Consider the following 22837-nt stretch of genomic DNA (forward strand, 5'->3'; position numbering starts at 1 on the left):
AGTTTTAGCAGTTTTAATCACTATAAATATTGAGTTGATGATATTACAAAATAGATTAAATGTAGGTGTACATACTCAACTGACATTCTGTCTGTAGCAAATATTAAATATGCATACACTTGTTTTTTTAGTTGCATGCATCCATTTATCTAATACTGGTAAGTTCCACACTTAATGCAAAACACCTACTGTACACAGAGTAGCAAGAATGCTTATTATGATGATTTATTTGTCCAAATGTCAAGCATGAAGTTATTCTCTATTGATTTCCTATAATGATACATTCTTGTGGAATATGAACTGCTAATAGACTAGAGTGTGTAAACCTTGCCTTGGAGCTAAGGGATTTCAAAACTGTGTTGTAGCTCAGTACACCCTGAAGTTCATTGATTTTTTTTCATAAATTGTAATATATTTTTCTCATAACTAGTAATATGTAAATCCAAACTGTGCAATACTTACCTCACAGATAATTTCAACATCATCATTGTTTATCAAAGTTTTAGAAAAAAAACAAACATAATTTTGGTGAAAGAATAAGAAGCAGAAATAATTCCAAAGGTGTATAGTTGTACCATGTTCTTGATCTATTTTATTAGTTCTTTACACACCAAAGTGTTTTTTCAAACCTCTTAATTATTAATGCTCACAACTAGGTAAATGTACTTTTTAATTGTTCTTACCTGTGGAAGTGCCTTGTTTTTTTAATACCCTTAGTCTTGTCTCGCAAAATTTTAAGAACATTTTCCTTTCAAAGGTAGTAGCAATGGAAAAATAACAAAGAATTAAATAATGATTCATGTATTTGAATGAAAGATAGCAATTATAAATTCTTCTATACTAAAGGTATTCTGAGAAACTATAAATTTGAGACCATGTTTCTGCAAAAAGGCAGTCCTTTCATTTATGTCTGTGCTGCACAAAATAGCTCCGTGTTTTCCATTTCAAAGATTTTCTGGATCCAATCTTGCTTAGATACCAGAATCTTATAAGTGACTGTATCTGTTCATTTTCTCAGGGACATTAAAAATTCTAGTATTCAAAAGCAGATTTTAGGATTTAAGTTAACTATACATTTAGGGGAAGTATAGACTGTCTCCCAGAGGATTCAGACTTTCTTCAGAAATTCATAAGTCTTTTTTTTTTTTTTTCTTGTGGATTGATTTTGCTTGTTTCTACTGTTTTGTTTCAGACAAGGTCTTGTATTCATATTTATATCTATAAAAAAGGTTTTATTGTAAACAATTCTAGCGGTACTTTCTATTCAAAATAAAATAATTCAATGATTATTTAATATGTTGGGGTTTTTTAAACAAAAAAGGAAAGAAAAAGTAAATGAAACCATACATTCTGTTTCACTTCTTAATAAGTAATTAAAGAAACAAATAAGTGTCTCGGGTTGATACGGAAGTGAGTTTTCTTGGGAAGTTATAGTCAAACTAATTAGTGGCTAGATTTGAATATTGACAATTGGTGTGACTACTGAAGACATTTGACCGGCTTTTGAGAACACAGGGGGTTAAAAGTAGAGGACTCTTAGGGGAACACTCTCTTTTGTCGGGTCAGTGAGGAGGGCAGACCCCCTGCTCAGCCAGGGCTGGCTGCGGGAGGCGGCCGGGGCCTGCCGGGGCTGAGCCGGGCCAGCCCCTGCGGACACAAGGGTGGAGAAAACTTTAAACGAGTTTGTTCCCCTCCCTCCTAGAGGGAAAGAGAGAGATGGAGGGCTGTGCTACCTGGAAATTTGGTATCAGTGCTGACAGTAAGCTGGCAGAGGAGAAAAAGTGGGGGGAAGGTGCCCAGCTGTGGGAGTTCTGGGCAGCCGAGATTTCAGTCGTCCTGGGAGCCTGAGACTTTTAGCCCCTTATTAGACAAAGAAAGCTTTGTGAAACATTAATCCTTGATCTGAAAGAGAAGAGCGACAGCCTAAGACCTGAGAGGTTAGAAGAAAAAATCCTAGCTAGGAGGAAATTATAGAGTATCCTTAGCTAAACTTTTCTTGTATAGCCATAGACTAGACCAATTTCTCCGTCAGAGACTACATTTTTAGAGGCACGCGATGACTTGAGCCAGGAGAGCAGCTGCTTCAGTGAGTGACATCATGCACAAGGGTGGAGAGAACAGAGAAAAGTTGAAGAAGGTGTAGTAGTGCCCTCTGTCTTCAGGGAAAAAGATCTCTGTTCTCAAGACCCTCGGCCCCAGGGGAGAAAATGGGGAGGACTGTGGTCCCAAAATAAGAAACTGTTATTCTTTAGTACTTAGCAAAGCATCCTTAAAGGAACCCTATGAGCAGTCTCAGTCCATGCACAGTGGTGAGAGCACAGTCCATGGAAGGAGGATGTCACAATAGCAGATTTTCTCCAAGCAGTTCCATGTAAGACACAAAACCACAAGAAGTTAGAATTGTGTTTCCTAGTGGAGTCTATGGTACAAGAGAAACTCCTCTCTCCCTTAATAGACTGAAAATTGATTATCTGAGGAGTAGTAACTAGATCAAAAATCCAGAGTTTTTGTCTATGTTTTATTAGAAATTAAGTGGGGGGAGAAGAAATGTTTTAGAAATTTTCATTCTAAATTCTGTGTTTTCCTTTTATTATAGTTATAAGTTAATAAAGTTTTTTTCTTTATTTCTAAGCTCAAACCTGCTCTGCACTATTTCTAATAACATCTCACAGCACTCATTGAAGCAAAATATATGTTTCATGAGTACACTGGCATTGTGCCAGTGACAACCCATGAAAATGAATAAATAAATAAATAAAAGCCAGGAGGCTGTGCAATAAGATTTTCTTGCCTCCTAGAGAAAATAAATAGATTGTAAATTAAAACCTCCCCAACCTATACTTCCATATATAGAAATAATAAATGCTGAGATCATCACAGAGATAGTAAGGCTCAGTGCTTGCTTGCCACTGTGTCTACACAGAGGTTTATAAAGACAGGCTCACATAACCTACATCTAGTTTTTACTGCATAACACATAAAAATATATTTTTCATAATGTTTTGACATTTGCCTTTCTTTCTAGATGAGTTGTTATATTTGTTCAGTCTTACCTCTTATGTCTAATACTGTAAAGGGTGTTCTTTAAACTTAGTTTTCAGAGCTGGTCTGTCCTCAGTTAAAAATAAGGTTATGGCAATAATACCTTTCTACACATTAAATTCAGAAAATTATGGATTCTGAAACACATAAGAATTTAATTAAAATACTCAGAGACAGAAAGTCTATGACTAAGTTTAGAGAAGATAGTAAACTGGAAAAGGAAACATAATCTAATAATATTTTCCACTACGTTATGTTAACATGCTCAACTTACTATCTTATGAACTGAAAATTAAAATAATCTGAAACCACTCTAGCTGAAGAAAATTCTGTCTGGGAGATATTTTGCAAAGTTGAAGAATATGGTTTGTTTGTTTTTTGTTTTTTTTTTGTTGTTTGTTTGGTTGGTTGGTTTTTTGTTTGTTTTGGTTTTTTGGGGTTTTTTTGCTGTTAAAGGCATGACTTGAAATAAAATATATTGTGGCTGTCTGTCTAGCTTAGTATACTTTCCATTTATTCCCTCTTTGATTGTTAACAGACCTTGGAAAGAATTAAATGGAAACACTGTAAACAGGAAAGGTAACTGCTGATGTGTGTAAAGAAAGAATAGATATAAGAAACAAGTGAAAGAAGTTACTAATATGAAAATATTCTATCAATAAACTAACAGGGAACTAAATCAAGACCTCAGGAAAGTATCATGAATGCAGACATTGGCAGAATTTAGTCTGGAACAAGGACATGGCATTTTACTTCCTTGTATCATCATATGCCAGTTCAGAGTACTTAAAAAATATCATCAGACTCATAGAGTTTAGTGGTCATTTCAATGAAGTCTGGTTACAGTGAATAACCTAAATATCCTCTTTGGTATTCTTCACATTTTCATTCCTAGGATATGCAGAGAGTGTAACCTAAACCATTAAAGTACATAAAAAAGAGGAATGTACAGGGTTATATTGAAGAACATTAGTTTCAGCTGATGAGCAGCCTTTACATTCCATACAACCTCACAGTTCCTTTTTTACAGGAACTTTTACTTCAGCAAAGTTACAGAAAGTTACACTGAGATATTTTACAACTAATAGATGTGTATTGTTTTGTAATTATTACATTTTACTCATTTTGAAATTGTGACAAAGGAACATTCAATAGCATATGCTTTTAATTAGAAACAATACAAATTTTAATTTTTTAAGACAGAAAAATTGCAATTATTATCCTTATTGTAAAACTAAGTAAATGTTTCACACAAAATTTCTCCCATCTGTTCCCTTGTAGTTAAAAGGACTTTCTCTATCAACTGAAAATACCTGATAAAATGTTATTGTGATATAAATTGTATTTGGCACTTTTCGAAAAAAGCAAAACAAATTATGCTAGGTCTGGAATATCTATTTTATGAACTTGCTAGTATTATTAATTTGTGATATTATTGTGTTATTAAAGCTATCTTAATGTCTGCCATTTCCACTTCTTTTTTTACACAAAATGATGATATTATGATTCATCACCAATTTTAATACCAAAATGTAAATAAAGATTGTAATTTTTGGTGTTTTGTTTTGTTTTGAGTTAATTTTGCTATTCATTACTCCCTTTTAATATAAATAGATATGTGAAATGTAGAAAGTCTATAATCATATATACTGTGACTGTGGAGATGTTAACGTAAGTACAAGTATTCTACTTGCTTTACTTGAATTCATAAATGACCTGTGGTTTAATTCATAGAATCAGAGATTCACAGAGTGGTTTGGGTTGGACCACCTAATTCTCACCCTCCTGCTGTGTCAGGGACACTTTCTATTAGACCAAATATCTCAAAGCCCCATCCAGCCTGACCTTGAACACAGTTCCAGGGATAGCCATCCAAAACTTCCATGGACAACCTGCTCCAAGTCTCACCCCCCTTCCAGTAAAGAATTTCCTCCTAAAACCTGATCTAAATGTACTTTTAAGTTTAAAACTTTCAGCACTTGTCCTGCTGCTGAATGACCTTGTGAAAAATTCCCCTCCAGCTCTCTTGTAGGCCCTCTTTAGGCACTGAAAAGCACCATAAGTTCTCCTGGAGCCTTGTCTTCTTCAGGCAGAGCAATCCCGACACTCTCAGATTGTTTTCATAGGAGAGGTGTTCTATCTCCCTAATCATCCCTCCTTTGGACTCTCTCCAAAGGGTTGATGTCTTTCTTGTGTTGGAGACCCCAGAGCTGGAAGCAGTATTTCTCATGATATTTGGAAATATTCTGTATATTTCCCAGTAGGTTTAATTATACATCTACATATCATCTTTATCTGTACAAATCCTCTTGAGTACAATCACACAGCACATACAGAACAACCAGAGGATCAGGTCCAGACAACACTGGTTTATTAAAAGCAGGTTCTGCATGAGCAACCAGATTTCTTTGTATGACAATGACAACTGCTCGGATGGCGGGGGGTTAACTTGGTAAAGTGTTTGACACTATTTCCCACATCATTCTCATGGAGAAACTGCCTGTTCATAGGTTGGACAGGTAAATTCTTCACTCAGTAGCTACTGACTGGATGGCTGGGCCCAGAGAGTCAGGGTGAATGGAGCTACATCCAGTTGGTGGCCAGTCACCTGTGATGTTCCCCAGGGTTCAGTACTGGGGCCAGTCCTTTTTAATATCTTTATTGATGATCTGGATGAGGCAATTGAGTGAAGTCTCAGTTTTCAGGTGTCATTAAGTTGTGCTAGAGTGTTGACCTGCTGGAGGGTAGGAAGGCTCTGCAGCAGGATTTGGAGAGTCTGGATCAATGGGCCAAGACCACTGCTACAAGGTTCAATGAGGTGAAGTGATGAGTCCTGTGCTACACCATATAGCACTCCAGGTTTGGGGAATGAGTGGCTGGGAAGCTGCCCAGTGGGAAAGGACCTGGGGGCATTGGTCAACAGGTGGCCAAACATGAGCCAATGTGTGCCCAGAGACCAAAGAGTCCAATATACCAATGGTATCCTGGCTTGTATCAGCAAGGTATGGCCAGTATGACCAGGGCAGTGATCATCCCCCTGTACTCAGCATTGGTGACATTGAGGTGTTGTCATAGCTCTCTCTACAGAAAGCAGCAGGCATAACTTTCCCAGGCATTGTCCTGAGGAAGACTGTGAGAAGATCAGAGAAAAGAATGAAAAACAGTTCTTATCTTCACTTGTACCTGTTGTTGTGCACCTGTGGGATATGTCATGGAGATTTGTTTACTAAAGGGTGATTTCTTAATTAGTTACTAGTAATAGTGTTTTAGATTCAATTAACTGATCTGGTCTGTCTATATCAGATTGTCTAGAAGAGCAATGAGTTTTTTTTTTTAATAAGTATTGTGTAGTATAGTAATATAATAAAACAATTTATCAACCCTCTATAATCATAAAGTCAGTGCTAATTATTACCCAACAGAAACTCAAACTGCAATATTGAGATAATAGAGTGAGTCTGGAAAAGGGCAACAAAGCTGGTGAAGGGTCCAGATCAGACATTTTGAAGATCACCTGAGGAAGCTGATGTTGTATAGCCTAGAGGAAAGGAGGCTCAGGGAAGACATTATTGCTTTCTACAAGCACTTGAATGAAGTTGTATTGAGGGTGATGTTCATTTCTTCACCCAAGTAACAAATGACAGCATGAGAGGAAATGGCCTCAATTTCCACCATGGGAGGTTTAGATGGGGGATAAGGACAGATTTCTTCACCACCAGTAGGGTTACCAAGCATTGGTACAGGCTGACCAGGGAAGTGGCTTAGTCCCTGACCCTGGAGTTATTTAAAACACATGTAGATGTGGCACTTAGGGATATGGTTTGGTGGTGGACTTGGCAGTGTTAGGTTTATGGTTGCACTCAATGATCTATATGATTTTATAACAGATTTAAATAACCTTAGATCTCAGAGAATCTCTGTTAGAGAAGACCTGAGTAATCAATTACCTCCCTAGGCCCAGATCATCACTTAGCAGAATTAAAACTTTCAAAATGATAAATCTTTATAAATCTTATCTGGAATCTATTATAACATTATAAGTTCTTTAAAAAAGATCTTTAGAAAACCTGATTATTCTCTTGTTGCTGCATGAAGTCTCGCATAAGGAATGCTGAATAACAAAATTTAATTATATCTTCCTTCTTTACTCTTTATTTTTTCTGGACTGAAACCCCACAAAATTTGGGAACCTCAAAATCACATAGAAAAATGTGGTTGTTTTATTCTGATTATGCTTAAATCTATTTTATTTATCTCTAAGTTTGAAAAGTACAATTACTTGAATATTTTTAAAAATTTAATTTATATTGTATCCATCTTGATCTGAACTACAAATCACTGTTATCAGGTGAAAAGGCAGATAATTGCATTATCAAAGTATCATGTTTCATAGCCTAATGAGGTTCTTTTAGAATGCCTTTAACAAGAATTAGAGAAAGGAAAGCTTATCCAGTCAAGTCTTTTTATGTGTGTAGCCAGAGTGTTTTTCAAGTTCACAGTGTATTCAGAAAAGCCTTGAAATTATGCTATGCAACCAAAAGGACAGATTTCAAAACCAAGGGTTTCACATAATAGTGTTAGTATTTGTCTAAGGCAAACTGTGAATATATTTTTTGTTTGTTTCTATTAAAGCTTTGTAAATACCTCCCTTGTTTAGCTTTTGGAGGACACTAAATGTCAATGAACAGGCTGCTGCTACTTGCTTCTTTGTCTCTTACCTTCTTCTCTCAAATTCAATCTATTTTTATTCACAGCTCCCTGTGGAGGAAACCTGACTGGCTCATCAGGTTTTATACTTTCACCAAACTTCCCTCATCCTTACCCCCACAGCAGAGATTGTGACTGGACCATCAGTGTTAATAGTGATTATGTTATATCATTAGCATTTATCAGGTAAGCTACTACTTAAAAGTTTTAAAGTCATGTTTATAACTTTATTATTTGCTTTATTATTATAATTTTATTATTATTCAGATCTCTGTAGGGTAATATATGTGTACTTAATATCACTATCAAAGGGATTAGTAATCATTGTCTTTGTTAAAAGTTACAATAAATATGTCAAAGTCACCACTACACATACAGGTGGAGCTTGGAAACTCATTGCTGTTTCCTTTAAAGCATTCTGTTTACAGTAGCTAATGTTGAGGTAGATGATGTTCAATTTAACCAAGATTCAGTTCCTGAGAAGGTAGCATGGAATAACTCACTGAAATGTCTGCAGACCAGGATGGTCTTTAATGATGAAAACTATTGATTCATTGATTTGTACGTGGCACTGGGCATTTAGGCAAAATTTTAAAAGTATAAATTTCAAAAGTAGTATCTGATCACTATGGAAGACTAAATTGAGCTTAATAGAATTCACAAAAGAACTTTTGCTGTCTGCACTGTATGTAACACATGATGCAAATTAATATAAATTCGTATATGATCATTATTATTAGTATAATATTATTATTATTAAATTAGTATATTATTATTAGTAGTAATTACAATTAGTATACTAATTATAATTATAATTAGTAAAAATTATGCATTCCAACAAGGAAATATGTCACAAGCAAGGTAAAAATGGTACTTCTGATGTCCCATCAAATTTAAGTTCTCCTTATGCTGGGTGTTCTATAACAGTGTCTATATTGTTCTGACCAGTGCTAATGTGATGACTTCTATAGAGAGGTAGGCTATAAGTTGTCTGTTCTTGGTGCTTAGTAACAAGTTACTTAACAAACTATAATGTAGTTCAGAAGAAAATGGGAGGTTTCAATACTTCATCTTTTTATTCAAACTGATCATAAACAAAATGCTTCTTGCTCTAAAAGATATGGGAAGATCATCCTCTGGCTATCTGAGTGTTTAGTCTGGTTGGAAGCTGAGTTAATTATATCACAAAACATTTCTGCCAAGGATTCCAATTGACCTAGGTTGTTTATTTTCCTAAATCTTTAGAATTATGTTATTATTATTTTCTCTATTTAAAAAGCTTTTCTTTTTTCTCTGGCTAGCAGGAATTTATTGTTTCTAAGGTGTGAACCAAAAGATATAGTATTTCTATGTTTTCTAATAAAACACCTACAAATAATTTTTTTTTTTTTTTCTGACAGTGGAGGGAATTTTTCCCTTTTATTAAAACAGTGATAATAAATTTCGAATTTGAGCTAATAAGAGTGAAAATGTTAGACAAAGCATATTCCATCTGACTTTTCTCTTTTTTGTTTTCTAGCTTCAGTATAGAACCAAATTATGATTTTCTTTATATCTATGATGGGCCAGACAGTAATAGCCCACTGATTGGGAGCTTTCAAGATAGCAAACTGCCAGAGAGGATAGAGAGCAGTTCAAACACCATGCATCTGGCTTTTCGGAGTGATGGATCTGTTAGTTTTACTGGATTCCACCTGGAATACAAAGGTAAATAAAATTATTTTTCTTTATATTTACAAAGATCAATGCATGAGTGCAAATTTTGGTTTAATTTCTCATAATTTTCTGCCTGGTAATGTTTTTGTTTTGCCTGAGAATATGATAATGGGAATTCTCTATTTGTACAAGTACAATGTTATAAGATTACTAACCTAAAATAAAGTTTCTAGTATGACTTCATTTACCTGTAATGTTGAATATATGATTCCTTTCAGTGTTAGAAGCAGGCTTACAAGAAGGCTGAGCAGGCACTTTCATGAGGGCATGTAGTGATAGGAAAGAGGGAATGGCTTTAAGCTGAAGGAGGGCAGATTTAGATTCAATATTAAGAAAAAATTCTTAATATTGTGAGAGTCGTGAGGCACTGGAACAAGATGCCCAGAGAGACTGTGGACTCCCTATCCCTGGAGGTTTTAAAAACCAGGATGTATGCTACTCTGAGCAACCTGGTCTAGTGGAAGCTCTGGGCAACGTGGTCTTCTTTGCTCATGGCAGGAGCATTTGGAGCTAGATGATCTTTAAAACCCTTAGTTTTATGAGTGTCATTCTATGAAAAAACAGGAGACAGCAGTTTACAGGTTTCAAAAATAATGTTGCAGTGGCATGACTTAACAGCATTTAATTTAGGTGCATTTAAGGTCCTGTTAGATGAAATGACATGCTAGAATCTAGGAGTCCAATATTGAAAGTAAAACACTATTTTGGCTAGACCTTTATATGATAGACCACAGTAGAGCTGTCCACCAGTCTCAGATGTGCCTGAGGTCATAGCACAGTAAACAAGAAAATGTAGACTTGCAAAATATATAATCAGTAGGAGTTTTCATAACTGCCTCTGCATGGCTTGAGAAAGAGAAACATTTGCTATTAAATGAATATTAAAATATTCTGTAAAGACAACCAGAAAGAAAATAGGGGTGATATAGACCTCCTTGGTCTTATTTTCTTCTCCACTTATTTTGAAAGCACTTAAGTAAGTGTAAAAGTATAGAAGGGAAAGAATAATGTATTTATTATTTTGTAAAGCCCATGAGGCCTCCCTATACTTTCTTACAGTCATTGGATCCTATAAATGTCAAGAAAGCTGTCTCCACAGTATAAGCTAGTCTTCAAAAGTTGAAAGTAGGTCTCAACCATGTTGATGGTAAGCCCAGATGTATGGAGGGTTCCAGTTCACTTACGTATATTTCTTCAACTAAATTGAAAAAGAATAAATGCAGAATGGAAGTGATACAGGGAGTGATTCAATATCACAGAACTTCTGAAAAACAAGAAAATAAATTGTTTCTAAAGAGGGCAATCTTTTTGTTCTGTGCTGTTGAATGAAGCCTTGTGTCATGGAATCAAAGTGTTTCTCCTTTCCACCAATCCAAGTATGAAGGGTATTTGTGGATGTGACAGCCTGGTCAGAGAGCAAGAAAACTAGATAAGTTTTCCCAGAATTGTCTTGTGAGACTTTAGGGAGTTGAAGATAAACAATGATAGCTTGTTATTATAAACAATCTGCAGGTGTTGTTTTCCTACTCTCTGTTTTCCTGTTTTTCTCAAAGATTTTTTATAAGAAAGGTGTTTTGTTAATTAGCCAACCAGGTGAAATGTATTGATTAATTGACCAATGTTGTCTGTCTGTATCAGAACAGTGTATAAAGGAGAGAATTTTGAAGTAAAGTGACATGCTATGCAAACCAGCCTTCTAGTGAGTCTGTTGTAATTTCTTACTCAACAGCAACAGATATTTATTAGGGACACAGTCTCTTCTCATGCTGCTTTGCTGGAAGGGAGTCTGCAGAAGCAGAAGATGGGAGGGAGCACAGCCACAACAGCTGACCCCATCTTTTTAACATGATATTCTGGCCTGGGGGAGCCTACTTAGGTGCTGGCTGGGCATCAATCAGTTGGTTATGAGCAATTATTTTTCATTTACATAATTTGTTTTTCTGGGGTTTTATGTCCATCTCTTTGTTTAAATTTTCCTACCATTACAATTTATTATTGTTTCTATTATTGTTATCATTATTATTGCATTTTATTGAAACTATTGAACCATTCTTTTTTCAGTCTACAAATTATCTCAATTTAGCCTTTCCAGTTATCTCCCCATACTACTGCGGATCCCACTGAATGAGCAGTTGCATACCCCTTAGTTGCTGACTGGGGCTAAAACTCAACAGTCTTTTTTGGCAAGATGACTGCAGGTCTGACCAGTGTGTTTAAAACAAATCTGTTTTAATTATCCATTATGTTAATTCAATAGTCACTGGTCACAATGTTGATTTGTTTGGAGTCAGAGTTGTCGTGCTTGTTCTGAGAACTGGGTTATGTAGCAACTTAAATTCTCTATGTGTTCTTTTGTTACCTCTGGGGACTGGATTAAGGATATAATTTTGATGGACTGTGTAACTGGCTCAAGATACGATAAAATAATTCCTGTTTGTGAGACTAATATTGTATTTTTACTCAGTATGGTTGTTATATATGTACTTTTAGGGAATCACCTCTTGAAAACTATTAACAATCTCAGCCTTTATATTTTCTTGTCAGAGACCCAATCCATAGGGCAGATGAGGGGGAATACTTGCCCAACTCCTTCACCTTTTCTTTCACTTTCACCTTTTCATTCTCTTCCAGGCTAATTTCAATAGCTCTTGAGAATTTTGAATATCCTTGAGATGTTAAAACCAACATATTCATATTGCTATGTTTCCTGCATGTGTTTGCTTGAAGTGAAACAATTATTTAGGAATACTGCCCAGAGACCTGCCCTGAATCTGGATCATTTCAAGTTGCAGAGTGCATGGGAATAGATGGGCAAGTACCAAGGAGTACCTCCAATATTTTGGACAAGTGGGCACCTCCAATATTTTGGTAGTTCATCCCTGAATAAGTGTAAAATGCTAAAAAACTACTAAAATATTTGAGGAAAGTTATGGATGTGACAGACTTGTGAGAGAGAGAAAGCCAGATAAACTTTCCCAGGAATTGTTCTGGAGAGTTTTGAGAAGGCTGAGAGAAAGAATTAAAACAATCTTGCAGCTGATGTTTTGAACAGTTGTTTTCTCCTAAGGTATTTACCAAAGGGTGTCTTCTTAATTAGCCAGTGGTGTAACGGGGTGTTGATTAAATGACCAGTCAAGTCCACCTGTATCAGAACAACATATAAAAGAGTGGGTTTCTAATAAGCTCAGATTAGCCTTCTAAAACCTAGAGTCTATGTGTTGCCTCTTTCCTGTCCCTGACTCAATGGTGGCGGAAAGTATCTTGTCACACTAGCAATTCCAGAGAAACACAAGTCATTGCAATGTGCTGGGACCTGGCCAAGGCCTACCAAGCCCTATTCAACATAAGTCACTATTCTCTAGTGGGAGAGGTCTCTGGATCTGACAACAAAACAACAGAAGTTCTGGCTACTCCAGTTGCCATGACAGGCCTTGCAACTGAACCAGAGGAACAACCCGTGCTGGTATCAGTCACCCCTACACACAAACGGAAATATTGGATGCAAACATCATCTTGTTTGGTAAAGAAAGAAACTTCTACTAAGATGGAAAAGGAGGAGGAAATGTTTGAAGCGGACTACTCTGAAGGGCCATTGCAAAAGAAGGAGGAAGAGGAAGAACTCATTAAAAAGTCGGTGGCCATACAATCAGCTTGGCTGCACCAATAAAATACCATACAGTTGGCTGCACCAGTCCTTCGTTAGCAGGGTCAGTAATCTGGAATTAGAGGGAGAAGCCCAGCACCTTTCTAGAATCCCTTTTCTAGGGAAGGCAGCATTGACAAACTGATTGAAAATGGAGCACAAACTCTCAGCCTCTGAAGGTGATGTCTTCCAGGCATGAGGAAAAGGTATCCCTTCTAAGATGACATTAAGGCAAATGGACCTCCATGAGGAGAGATATCCAGTAACTGAAGGAATTAGTTATGCTGCAGATGATGTATGATGACCTTGATACTGAGCAGTATCAAAGATCTAGAAGTCCAGTGAAAATGATCCACATGCTGTAAGTTTTTACAGAGCTCATCAAATGTCACTTCATTGGCAGTAAAGACCTGGGTAGACAGGGAGGGACAATCAGTGGATAAACTGGACATGGAGAGAACACAAGAAGGTGAGAGAGAATATCAACCTCAATCCTAAAGACATGGGAATGTGAGTTGCAAGGAAAAAAATCACAAAAGTGTGTTTTTCTAGTAAAAGGGCCACTCCAGTTTCTAACAGGATGGGGGAAATAATAAGAGTAAAAGGGAGAAAACTCATGGGTTGAGATAAAGGCAGTTAAATACAGAAAGCAAGAGCCATGCACACATGCAGAGCAAAATAAGGAATTCATTCCCATGGGCAGTTCAGCCATCTCTACTAAAGCAGAGCTCCATCACACATAATGATGACTAGGGAAGACAAATACATAACTTACATATCCCTCCCTTCCTTCTTCTTCCCCAAAATTTATATCCTGGGCATGGCATCATATGATATGGATGCCATAGCATATGGTAAGATCCAACTTTGGTCATTTGGCATCAGCTGTCCCAGCTGGGTTTGTTCCAACTACCTAAGGAGAGAGAGTTGCAAAGGCATGTTGAAAAGGCTGAGCCAAAGTCTTCTCAGGTGCTCATAGCAATAAGCTGAGAGCTGATGGACTGATAAATTGACATAACAGAAATTTCAATTACATATCAAGAAAAAGTTAATCACTCTGATAGTCAAACACTGGAACTGCTTGGCTTTCAATGATGGCATTGGAATCCTTCAAAATCATAACTGGACTGTACAAAGGCCTAAGTAACCTAGCCAAATTGGCCCTGATTTTCATGGGAGTTGTACTACATCTCTTTCAACCTAAATTTTTCGGATTTGATCGACATAAATTTTTCATACAAATTGTAAATGATGCAGTTGTGTCCTATATATACACTAATCCTATTTTAAGTGACAGTGTACTCAAATTATACTTCATTGGTGGACCCTATTTTTCAGATCCAAATCTCAGACTAACCCGTGTCCCAGGTCTGATCTGTAATCAGGTGGCTGAGTTTTATTCCCATTCTCTCTCCCTCATTTCTATGTAATGGAGGAAAAGCTTATTAAGTATTCTGGAGAATAATTATTAAATGCTTGCTGTAGTTTGGTTTGTCTGCAATATTATCTCCAAGAAGTTTATTATGGCTGTATTCTCTTTGAAACTTAGGGATGTAGTGGTAAGTCATCACATTCTGGACAAAACACTTGCTTCTCTTGGCTTTCAATACCGTTTTCCACACACTGAGATGCTAGTTTTCAGGAGGATATTGGCATCATTACACTATGTTATTCAACAGAGAATTCCTTGTTACATTTGAGATTGAAACAGCATGTGTCACTGTTTTCAGCCTATATTTCAGAGCCTTACTTGATCCAGTGGTGTGTCAATGTTATCAGAGAAGTTAATGCTGGTTTCTTTGAAGCTTGTTGCAAAATTTTATTATGTACAGAAAGAACTGGCACCTGGTATGAACAGCCAAGAGTATAATGTTGCTATAAGCCAAATCTGAACTGCCTAATGAAAAAAATTATTTCCTGCCTTCTTATTACAGAAAATAATTTTTAAATGCTCTGACTGAAAAAAATCTTTGTACTAATACAGCATTTTCTCCGATGTTCTGCTAAATCTGTCACTGTCCTTATGTGTTTTTAACTTAATGATACTAATATCCTTAGGAACAAAAGGCAAAGGGCTACAGGGGTAATCAATGTATTGTGTTCCTCAGTTGGAACAACATGACATTAGTGGTGAAGAACTTTCCCTCCTGTCCCCTGGGAGCGCTTATAAATTTACTGAAATAGTTTTCTTACTTGGTCTTTTTTTCGCTGGTTCTCAGCTCAATCTGAAGAATTCTTTTGCCTCATTTGATTTGTTCTTTATATATTGTAGCATATTCTACTAATTTTTTCTACAAGTTCACTTGGAAGCTCCTTCAGATTTGCAGAAGTAGTTTTAAGGTGCCTAGTATTTCAGGCTTTATTTTTCAGAACTGGTATTAAGAAACTGTATTTCTATAGTGACATTGTTACTGTTTAGTCAGCAATTTCAGGAGCATGTCACAACTATAATTTTGGGGAAAAGAAAATTACACGGCTGTATTTTTTCCCTAGACATAATTTGTGCTGTGACACATCATTCTTTTTTCAATTTTTGATTTATGCACCAGACATAATAGGTTACTTTATTTTTTCCTCTATTTTTTTTTCATCTAGTACTAATATCTGTTTTATCTGTGTACCTTCTAGAGTACCTTTGAAATATTTTGAGTTATTTTTGTCATAAACTCAAGAATGATGATCTCACAATAGCAATTATGAATCAATACATTTCTATTAATATTGGTTCAATAAGAGGAAAAATGCTATTGTATTGATTTATAAAATATTAGTTATAATCCTAAATTAATTTATATTTTTCCCTTAAGTTTGATAATGTATAGTTGAAAGAGTTTGAAATTTGCCCTAAGACCTTCCAGAATTCTCAAATGCATGTGTGGATGGCTTACTCAATAATTATTAATATCTGTGTGATATCTTATAGACTTTCTAGTAAATTGCATCTTTTGACTTTTAATTGTCCATCCAAATTTTCGAATGAGAGTTAAATAAGTTTTAGAGTACACATTAGTACTACCTATATGAATCAAAGTGAATACCTAATACATGTTCTTAATGATTAAAGATGTAGTGTAATTATTATTTGTTACTGTGTTGTTTTTCATATCAGAACCATGCTCTGTAGGTTATATATGCAAATCATAATAAATTCTTAAACAAGTTAGGTGATCTTGACATTCTTTTGAAAGATGTGAAATTGAAAATTCAAAGGAATCTTTCTCTGTTTCATTCTTCAAATGTAACCACTATGTAATTATTTATCTCCTCTCAGAAATACTACCACATAAAAGTGGCCTTAAGGGATGAACTTAGTTCATTAGCTTGGCTCAAGTAGTGACTAGTAGTTTATGTGTGGCCAAACTACATAAAAGTCAAATAAATAATAATTGCTCCTGCTTATCTATAATTTTTCAGGAATTTCAGTTTAGGTACTGACAGGATCAGATAAAGCATCTTTTTATATAAAACTCTTAAAAAGCCTTCCAGGAAATTCAAATCTCATATAGTGTTTTGGCAACCATACCTACTTGTAGCAGAAAGTTCTACAGTGCAAATATGCCTGGTAAATAAACATTTTTTTGATGTACTTGAAAGCTGGTGCTGGTCTTGTAGAAAATGAGGAAGTGTTCCCTATTGATTTTCTCCACAACATTCTTAAATGTTAAAGAAAGTCTGAAATTTCCATCTTCTGCTTGATAAAATATATTATTGCAGACTCCATCCTACACAGCATTAAATAATCTGCTTTACTCCAGCTTCTACATAATATATTCATTCTTTTTCCTTAAAGGAAATTACATTTTTTCCTGAATGTTTTACTTTTCTCACCTTCTGCATAATAATGTTGTTAATTAGAAGTTTTGAGTTTTTTTTTTTTTTTGTTCAATGTGTTACTGGACATTGGTATTCACATTACAGAAGTAAAAGGGAAGCAAATATAAAAGTGTAATGCATATGTTTAAATTTATTTCAATAATTTGAAACAAATAGCTATAAATGATAAAAAATGAGATACATTCAGGGAATATTTTTATATTTTTTCATCCACCGAGGGATAAATATGTATATGAAAATATATCCCATCATATCAAATATATATATAGAAACTCATGTGAAGTTTATTAATTTTGAAGACATTCTGGTTTTCCTACTTCTTATTTTGCAACCATTCATGTTGGTTTCCTCTATTTACCAGTTTTCACACCAGAGATTTTAAAACTAGGATGTGCCTTATCTACTGGAAAAATATTGGTATATCTAACTTAATATAACTACCTAACTTTATCATTGATCAGAATGAATTCTGAAAAAAAAAAAAATGGAGCACTTAGGAATTATCTTAAAAAAAAAGAAAGAAGACATAGTTTCTGTCATTGTATATTAATTTGTACAGTTGTTAAAATAAAGTAGAGAAGACATTTGATGGAAAGTCTTCTTAGAAAAACCAGGTTCTACAGGGGTTCTACAGGAGTTTTATAAAGAAGGCCTCAAGAGAACTCCAGGAAATATTCTCATTATATATTTTTTTATTTATTTTTATTTATAGTTATTATTTATTCATTTTGGATTATATTTAGAATTATAATCACATTGGTTTCCTCTACAGCAAAACTTCGTGAGTCTTGTTTTGATCCTGGAAATATAATGAATGGAACCAGACTTGGAATGGATTATAAACTGGGTTCCACTGTTACATATTACTGCGATGCAGGATATGTTCTTCAGGGATACTCTACACTAACCTGTATCATGGGAGATGATGGAAGACCTGGATGGAACAGAGCCCTGCCCAGCTGCCATGGTAAGAACAGTTTTTAATTTATTTTTATTGTTGTCATTACTCTTGCTTTGTAATAGGGTAGAAACAAGTTAAAAAAATTTAGGTGATTTGAATAATATTCTCTTCTAGGAAAAAAAAAAAAAAAAAAAAACCTTTCCAATGATATATGTAATAAAATACATATGTGACAACTCAGGAAACTATTGATTCTAGTTTTTATTAACATTGGATAAATAGTGTTATTATTTTGGATAGAGCTTAGTAGCATTGTCATTCTCCATGTCAACATGTTTTCTTGAAGTAACTTACAGCAGAGTGTAGAGATATATACTATATATATGTATTTAAGTACAGCAGTAAGTATACTTTGGAAGTCATAATACACATTTGTTTCTTTTGGTTATTACTGGCTTTGAAAACATGCAGATTAAATATTTTGTATATACCACATTACAAGATTTAAATTCTTGGGCGTGTGGAAAAGTTAAGCAGGAAATGCAGGAAATGTCCAATTCAAACTTTTACATATATGAAGTCTGCTTATTTCAAGATTCTTCTGACTTTAGTTGTATGACGATTGACATCTCAAGCATCAGCTTTTTATCAGATTTAAACTCTAAGAAGAGATTAAAATTTTATTTTACTGATTTCTTAACAGAAAATGGTAGCCACTTCCAATTTTAATTTTGTGAAAAATCACATATTCTGTAAGACTGAGCACAAAACCTTTCCCATGTATGCAGATATTAATATGAGAAAACTAGCATTTGCTTCTTAAGTTAAAATAAAATCCAATTATTATAGTACTTTCCATTCCTTTTCACATTTTGAAGACAAAATACCTGTTAAATCCATTTCCAATTTGAACAAACAGAGATTTTAAATAGATTATGGATTTTCTTTTTTGTGTACTTAAATTTCAATTGCAAAATGGATGGTAGAGTACCAGCAAAACCAACAAAAAATTCTCAAATCTAAAGATTATCCAATATTATAATCATTTGAAGGAGTTCAGTATTTTCATTATTTACCAAAACCGTCATAGCACTGCCTTCAAAAACTCAATGTAATCAAACTGGGATACTGACCCTTGCAAATGTTCGGAAGTGTGTTCAAACTTCTAAAATCTCTGCATTAGAAGTCAAATACTTTTCCTCATTTTAAAATGAGGGACGGATGTTGTTTTTTAGAGAGGAGATGGTGAGGAAGGTTGTTGCGTACAATAGGGGAAAGAGTCTCTTATTTTGGAAGAACTTTTTGATAGGTAATGAAATTTTAAAACTATTTATTGATGTAATAATTGTGTCTATTAGTGTCACTTATAATCTACTTAGCAATCTTCCAGTGCTGTTGTAATTTTCAGTGAAGAGAGAGTATTTTCCTTGGAAGTACTGCCATTTTAATAAATGGAGAAAAATAAATTTTATTGTAAAAGTAGTGGATGTCTGTCACTGATTCCAACTTTCATGGATGAACAAGACCTGATTTCAAACATGACAAACCCCATACTTTAGGATGTGATGACACAGAGTAGACCTTTTCACTTGTTTTTCTTTTATTGCTTTTTCCGCCACTTAAGAGTCAATGGAGTTTTGTAGTTATGTTGCTGTAATATATTACATTATATTTTGACCACGTTATCAATGCTTTCCACTTTTGTATGATTTATCTCAAGAAAAACAGAAGTTTATATAGATATAAGACAGATCATGTCAGTTAATTAGCTTTCAGTTACAGAGCTGGTGGAAACAATTTGAGAGCTGAATTTAGTTCCTGAAAACCAGTCTCACCTACACAATAAAATTTGCATAGTAGAAATCAGATTCCTCCAATCTGCAGTTTGTATTTTTGCAGCTGCTTTCAAACTGATAGAGTTACAATGAAATATGGTATAAAATACCACCTCAGTGCATATGGGGGGTTTATTTAGCTAGTTAATTAGTTACAAGAAAAAAAATGAACAGATGTTAATATTATCTAGGCTAATGTGCTAAGATATTTGGTATTTCATTATGGATGTTAAGAACAGGATGTAATGAACATATGAGGATGTTCATTATTAGTATGACAGAGACAATGATTAATGATTTCTTTCAGCTTCAGCAACTATAGGTAATTTTAAATTTTTTGTAGCAAACAACAATTGTTTAAAAAATAGCAAAAAGCCCAGTAATGGTAAATCATATTCATAACTGAATGTGAAAACCTTGTTCCTACCAGAAGAAATAATTTCTTGATCACTAAAACATTTTACTACATTTCATTTAAGTTGAATCCTTGGAAATATTTAAATCCAGGCTTCAAAATAACTCCATCTGTAAGATATGTCTAATGATACCCAATATTTTCTTAACTGCTTATGAGAATATGCCTATACTTGTGATTTATTCACTTTTTTATTTGGTAGCAAAACCAATTCAGTGTAATATTTCGGTTTCTTTTGATCTGATGGCTATATGAGGCAGCTCAGATCAGGTTTATATCTGAAAACTTTTAGGACAGAAAACAAATATTCACAGAATAGCATCATCTTACTGCTTATAGTTTTGTAATATAGGAAATGCTAACAACTTGTTCATAAATCATTCAACATTGTTTACTTAATCAGAGGCTTTATAGCTCATATTTTTATGCACTTTTTACATACGGACCATACAAAGAGCTGTTATTTAAATCTATTTCAAAATTTGAATGGGGAATGAGCTGGGCAAGTGCACAAGCCAGAATATTCCTGTTAATGAAGGAATATTCAGCAGTTAATGAAGCTGAATGTTACTGTTAATGAGATGCTCCGTGACTCTGTGTTTTATAGTTCCAAAGTAATGGTCAGTTTAACCAATGAAGCAGCATGCTTTACTTAAAATTGTCATATGTTGACTATTTACAAAGTATTTCTCACTTTCTTTTTTGTCCAGAACGTCATGTTTGTTTTGTATCACATAAACAATGACCCAAGTACTTAGAAGTAGAATTGAAATCAGTTAAGATTTTGTTTTGAATGCAAAACTGCTATTTAAATTCTAAATACTCTGAAAGGTTAATTCTTAATAGCCAAACTTGAAAAATTAATTGAATGTATTTTGAAAAAATATGAAAGATTTTATTTTATTGTTATTGAACTATCTTCTGAATTTTTGTTCCCAAGCTTCCACTTCCCGTTTGTTACAAATTTATGTACATTGCTTTACCATTCCAAGTTTTCGTTCCTTCCAAGCTTTCCTTCTCAGTAGAGAGAGAGAGAGGCTTCTTAAAAGGTCATCAAGAGAGATTCAAAGAGCTGGTTAAGAAGGTATATTTTTCCATTTGCATTAACAGGATTTAATCTGCTTGCATGGTCAGCAGAATATGACTTAGAACAACAACACAGGAAATACAAGATCCAGTGACTGAATATACTGTGTAGAAGCAGTACTGTTTGCACTAAAAACAACAAACTCTATTTTGGAGGGATGTATGTGTTAAAATTTAGCAGTTAGATTTCTGAGTAAGTAAAGAAGTAGGCATCTGAGTGTACCTTAACATATAAACCTCGCACTACAGACCCTTTTTTCTATGAGCACACTCATTGTTCCTCATCCATGCAAAGAAGACCATTGTACACTAAGAACTGTCAGGTCAAAAAGCCAAAATGAGAAAATCTAGCTTCCATGTAGTGGAATTTGCAGTAACTGACTGGGGATTTAGTTATCAGTATATACTTGGAGACAGTGGTCTCATATTTCTGAAGATGTGTGACTGATTTTTACTGCAATATACACAAATAGTTTTGTAATTAGGAAGTGAAACTGATATCTTTCTTTATGGCTATTCAGACAGCCAGTATTTTGCTGAAAACCCCAAAGGTTTTTTTTTTTTAAATATGATTGAGTTAAAAGTTCAGCTTTTCTTACAGATGTTCTCTTCATATCAGAAAAAGTTTGTAATTTTTATTGGAATTAACTGTAAGTATTAATAATTCTGGAAAGACTGGAAAACAAACATGGTTATATTCACAGCAAGAACTACTCTGTCTGACCTTTTGCATATACCTTTGGAATTCATATTATGACTTTAAAAAGTCCATTGAATAATAAATGTTGTGTGTAATTATTCCAGGCTTTCATTTAAGAAGTAATAATCTCATATAATGGTAAGTAAAGTATTATAAATGAAGAAAGTTGTTAATTACAATGATCTTATTAAAATCAACTGCCAGAGAATCCTAATTCCCAATGAATTTAAGGGATTAGTTAAGTGGAGTGCATCATAAAGCAAGGCACTTCCTCTTCTGTTGAACTAAATATGCAGCCAAATTCTGGGAGTTTAATGAAGGAAACACTAAAAGAAGGAGAAATATTTTAAGCTATATAAAATTGGGGTTTTTACAACTTTAATTTTTTACTTTCATTGTGGTTTTTTCAGCTTTAATTTTTTACTTTCTTTGCTATAAAAGAAATGATTTGAAATCAAGCATATCTATTCAGCCATAATTTTAAATATGTTTGCTTGTATGCAACTGCTAGTTTGAAACAACATCATGAATTAGCAGGGAAAATGTAACCACAACTTTAATATTTTTAATATTTTTGAAAGTAGTGTGTTAATTATAAAATATGTAAATTAATTTACAGAGTTTCTAATTTTTTGGCAATAAAAGTGTACAAACAGTACCAATGAAACTACAGAATAAATTATGTGATCTTTTTTCTGCTTTAGAACATTAAAAACTGGCACGTCTTTGTGTGTTTTGAATATGCAAATTTTCTAGTAGAAGATTGAAAAAACATTATGTTAAAAAAAAACCTTCATCATGTATTATGAGGTGCAGAAAAGAATTTGTTTTAGCAGTAGTTTACATAAATATATGCTTGTTCCTGTATTTAGTGTTAGAATCATAGGTGCATATTTTTCACTGAAGACCTTTTCAAACAGACAAGGTGACTTCAGGGTATTCTGTTCTTAGAAGGAAA

General features: G+C 34.3%; 1 protein-coding gene across 2 annotated transcripts in view; it reads left to right on the forward strand.

Moving 5' to 3' along the window:
- CSMD3 (CUB and Sushi multiple domains 3) overlaps positions 1-22837 on the forward strand; it is a 581291-nt gene that overhangs the window by 395592 nt on the left and 162862 nt on the right. For both annotated transcript variants that reach the window (XM_077782368.1, XM_021546425.3), the window contains exons 29-31: positions 7797-7935; positions 9269-9456; positions 17715-17909. In XM_077782368.1, coding sequence (XP_077638494.1) covers positions 7797-7935; positions 9269-9456; positions 17715-17909 — 522 coding nt within the window. The remainder of the gene's footprint in view (positions 1-7796; positions 7936-9268; positions 9457-17714; positions 17910-22837) is intronic.

Source organism: Lonchura striata, chromosome 1 (genome assembly GCF_046129695.1).
Source record: "Lonchura striata isolate bLonStr1 chromosome 1, bLonStr1.mat, whole genome shotgun sequence".
NCBI classification, from domain to species: Eukaryota; Metazoa; Chordata; class Aves; order Passeriformes; family Estrildidae; genus Lonchura; species Lonchura striata.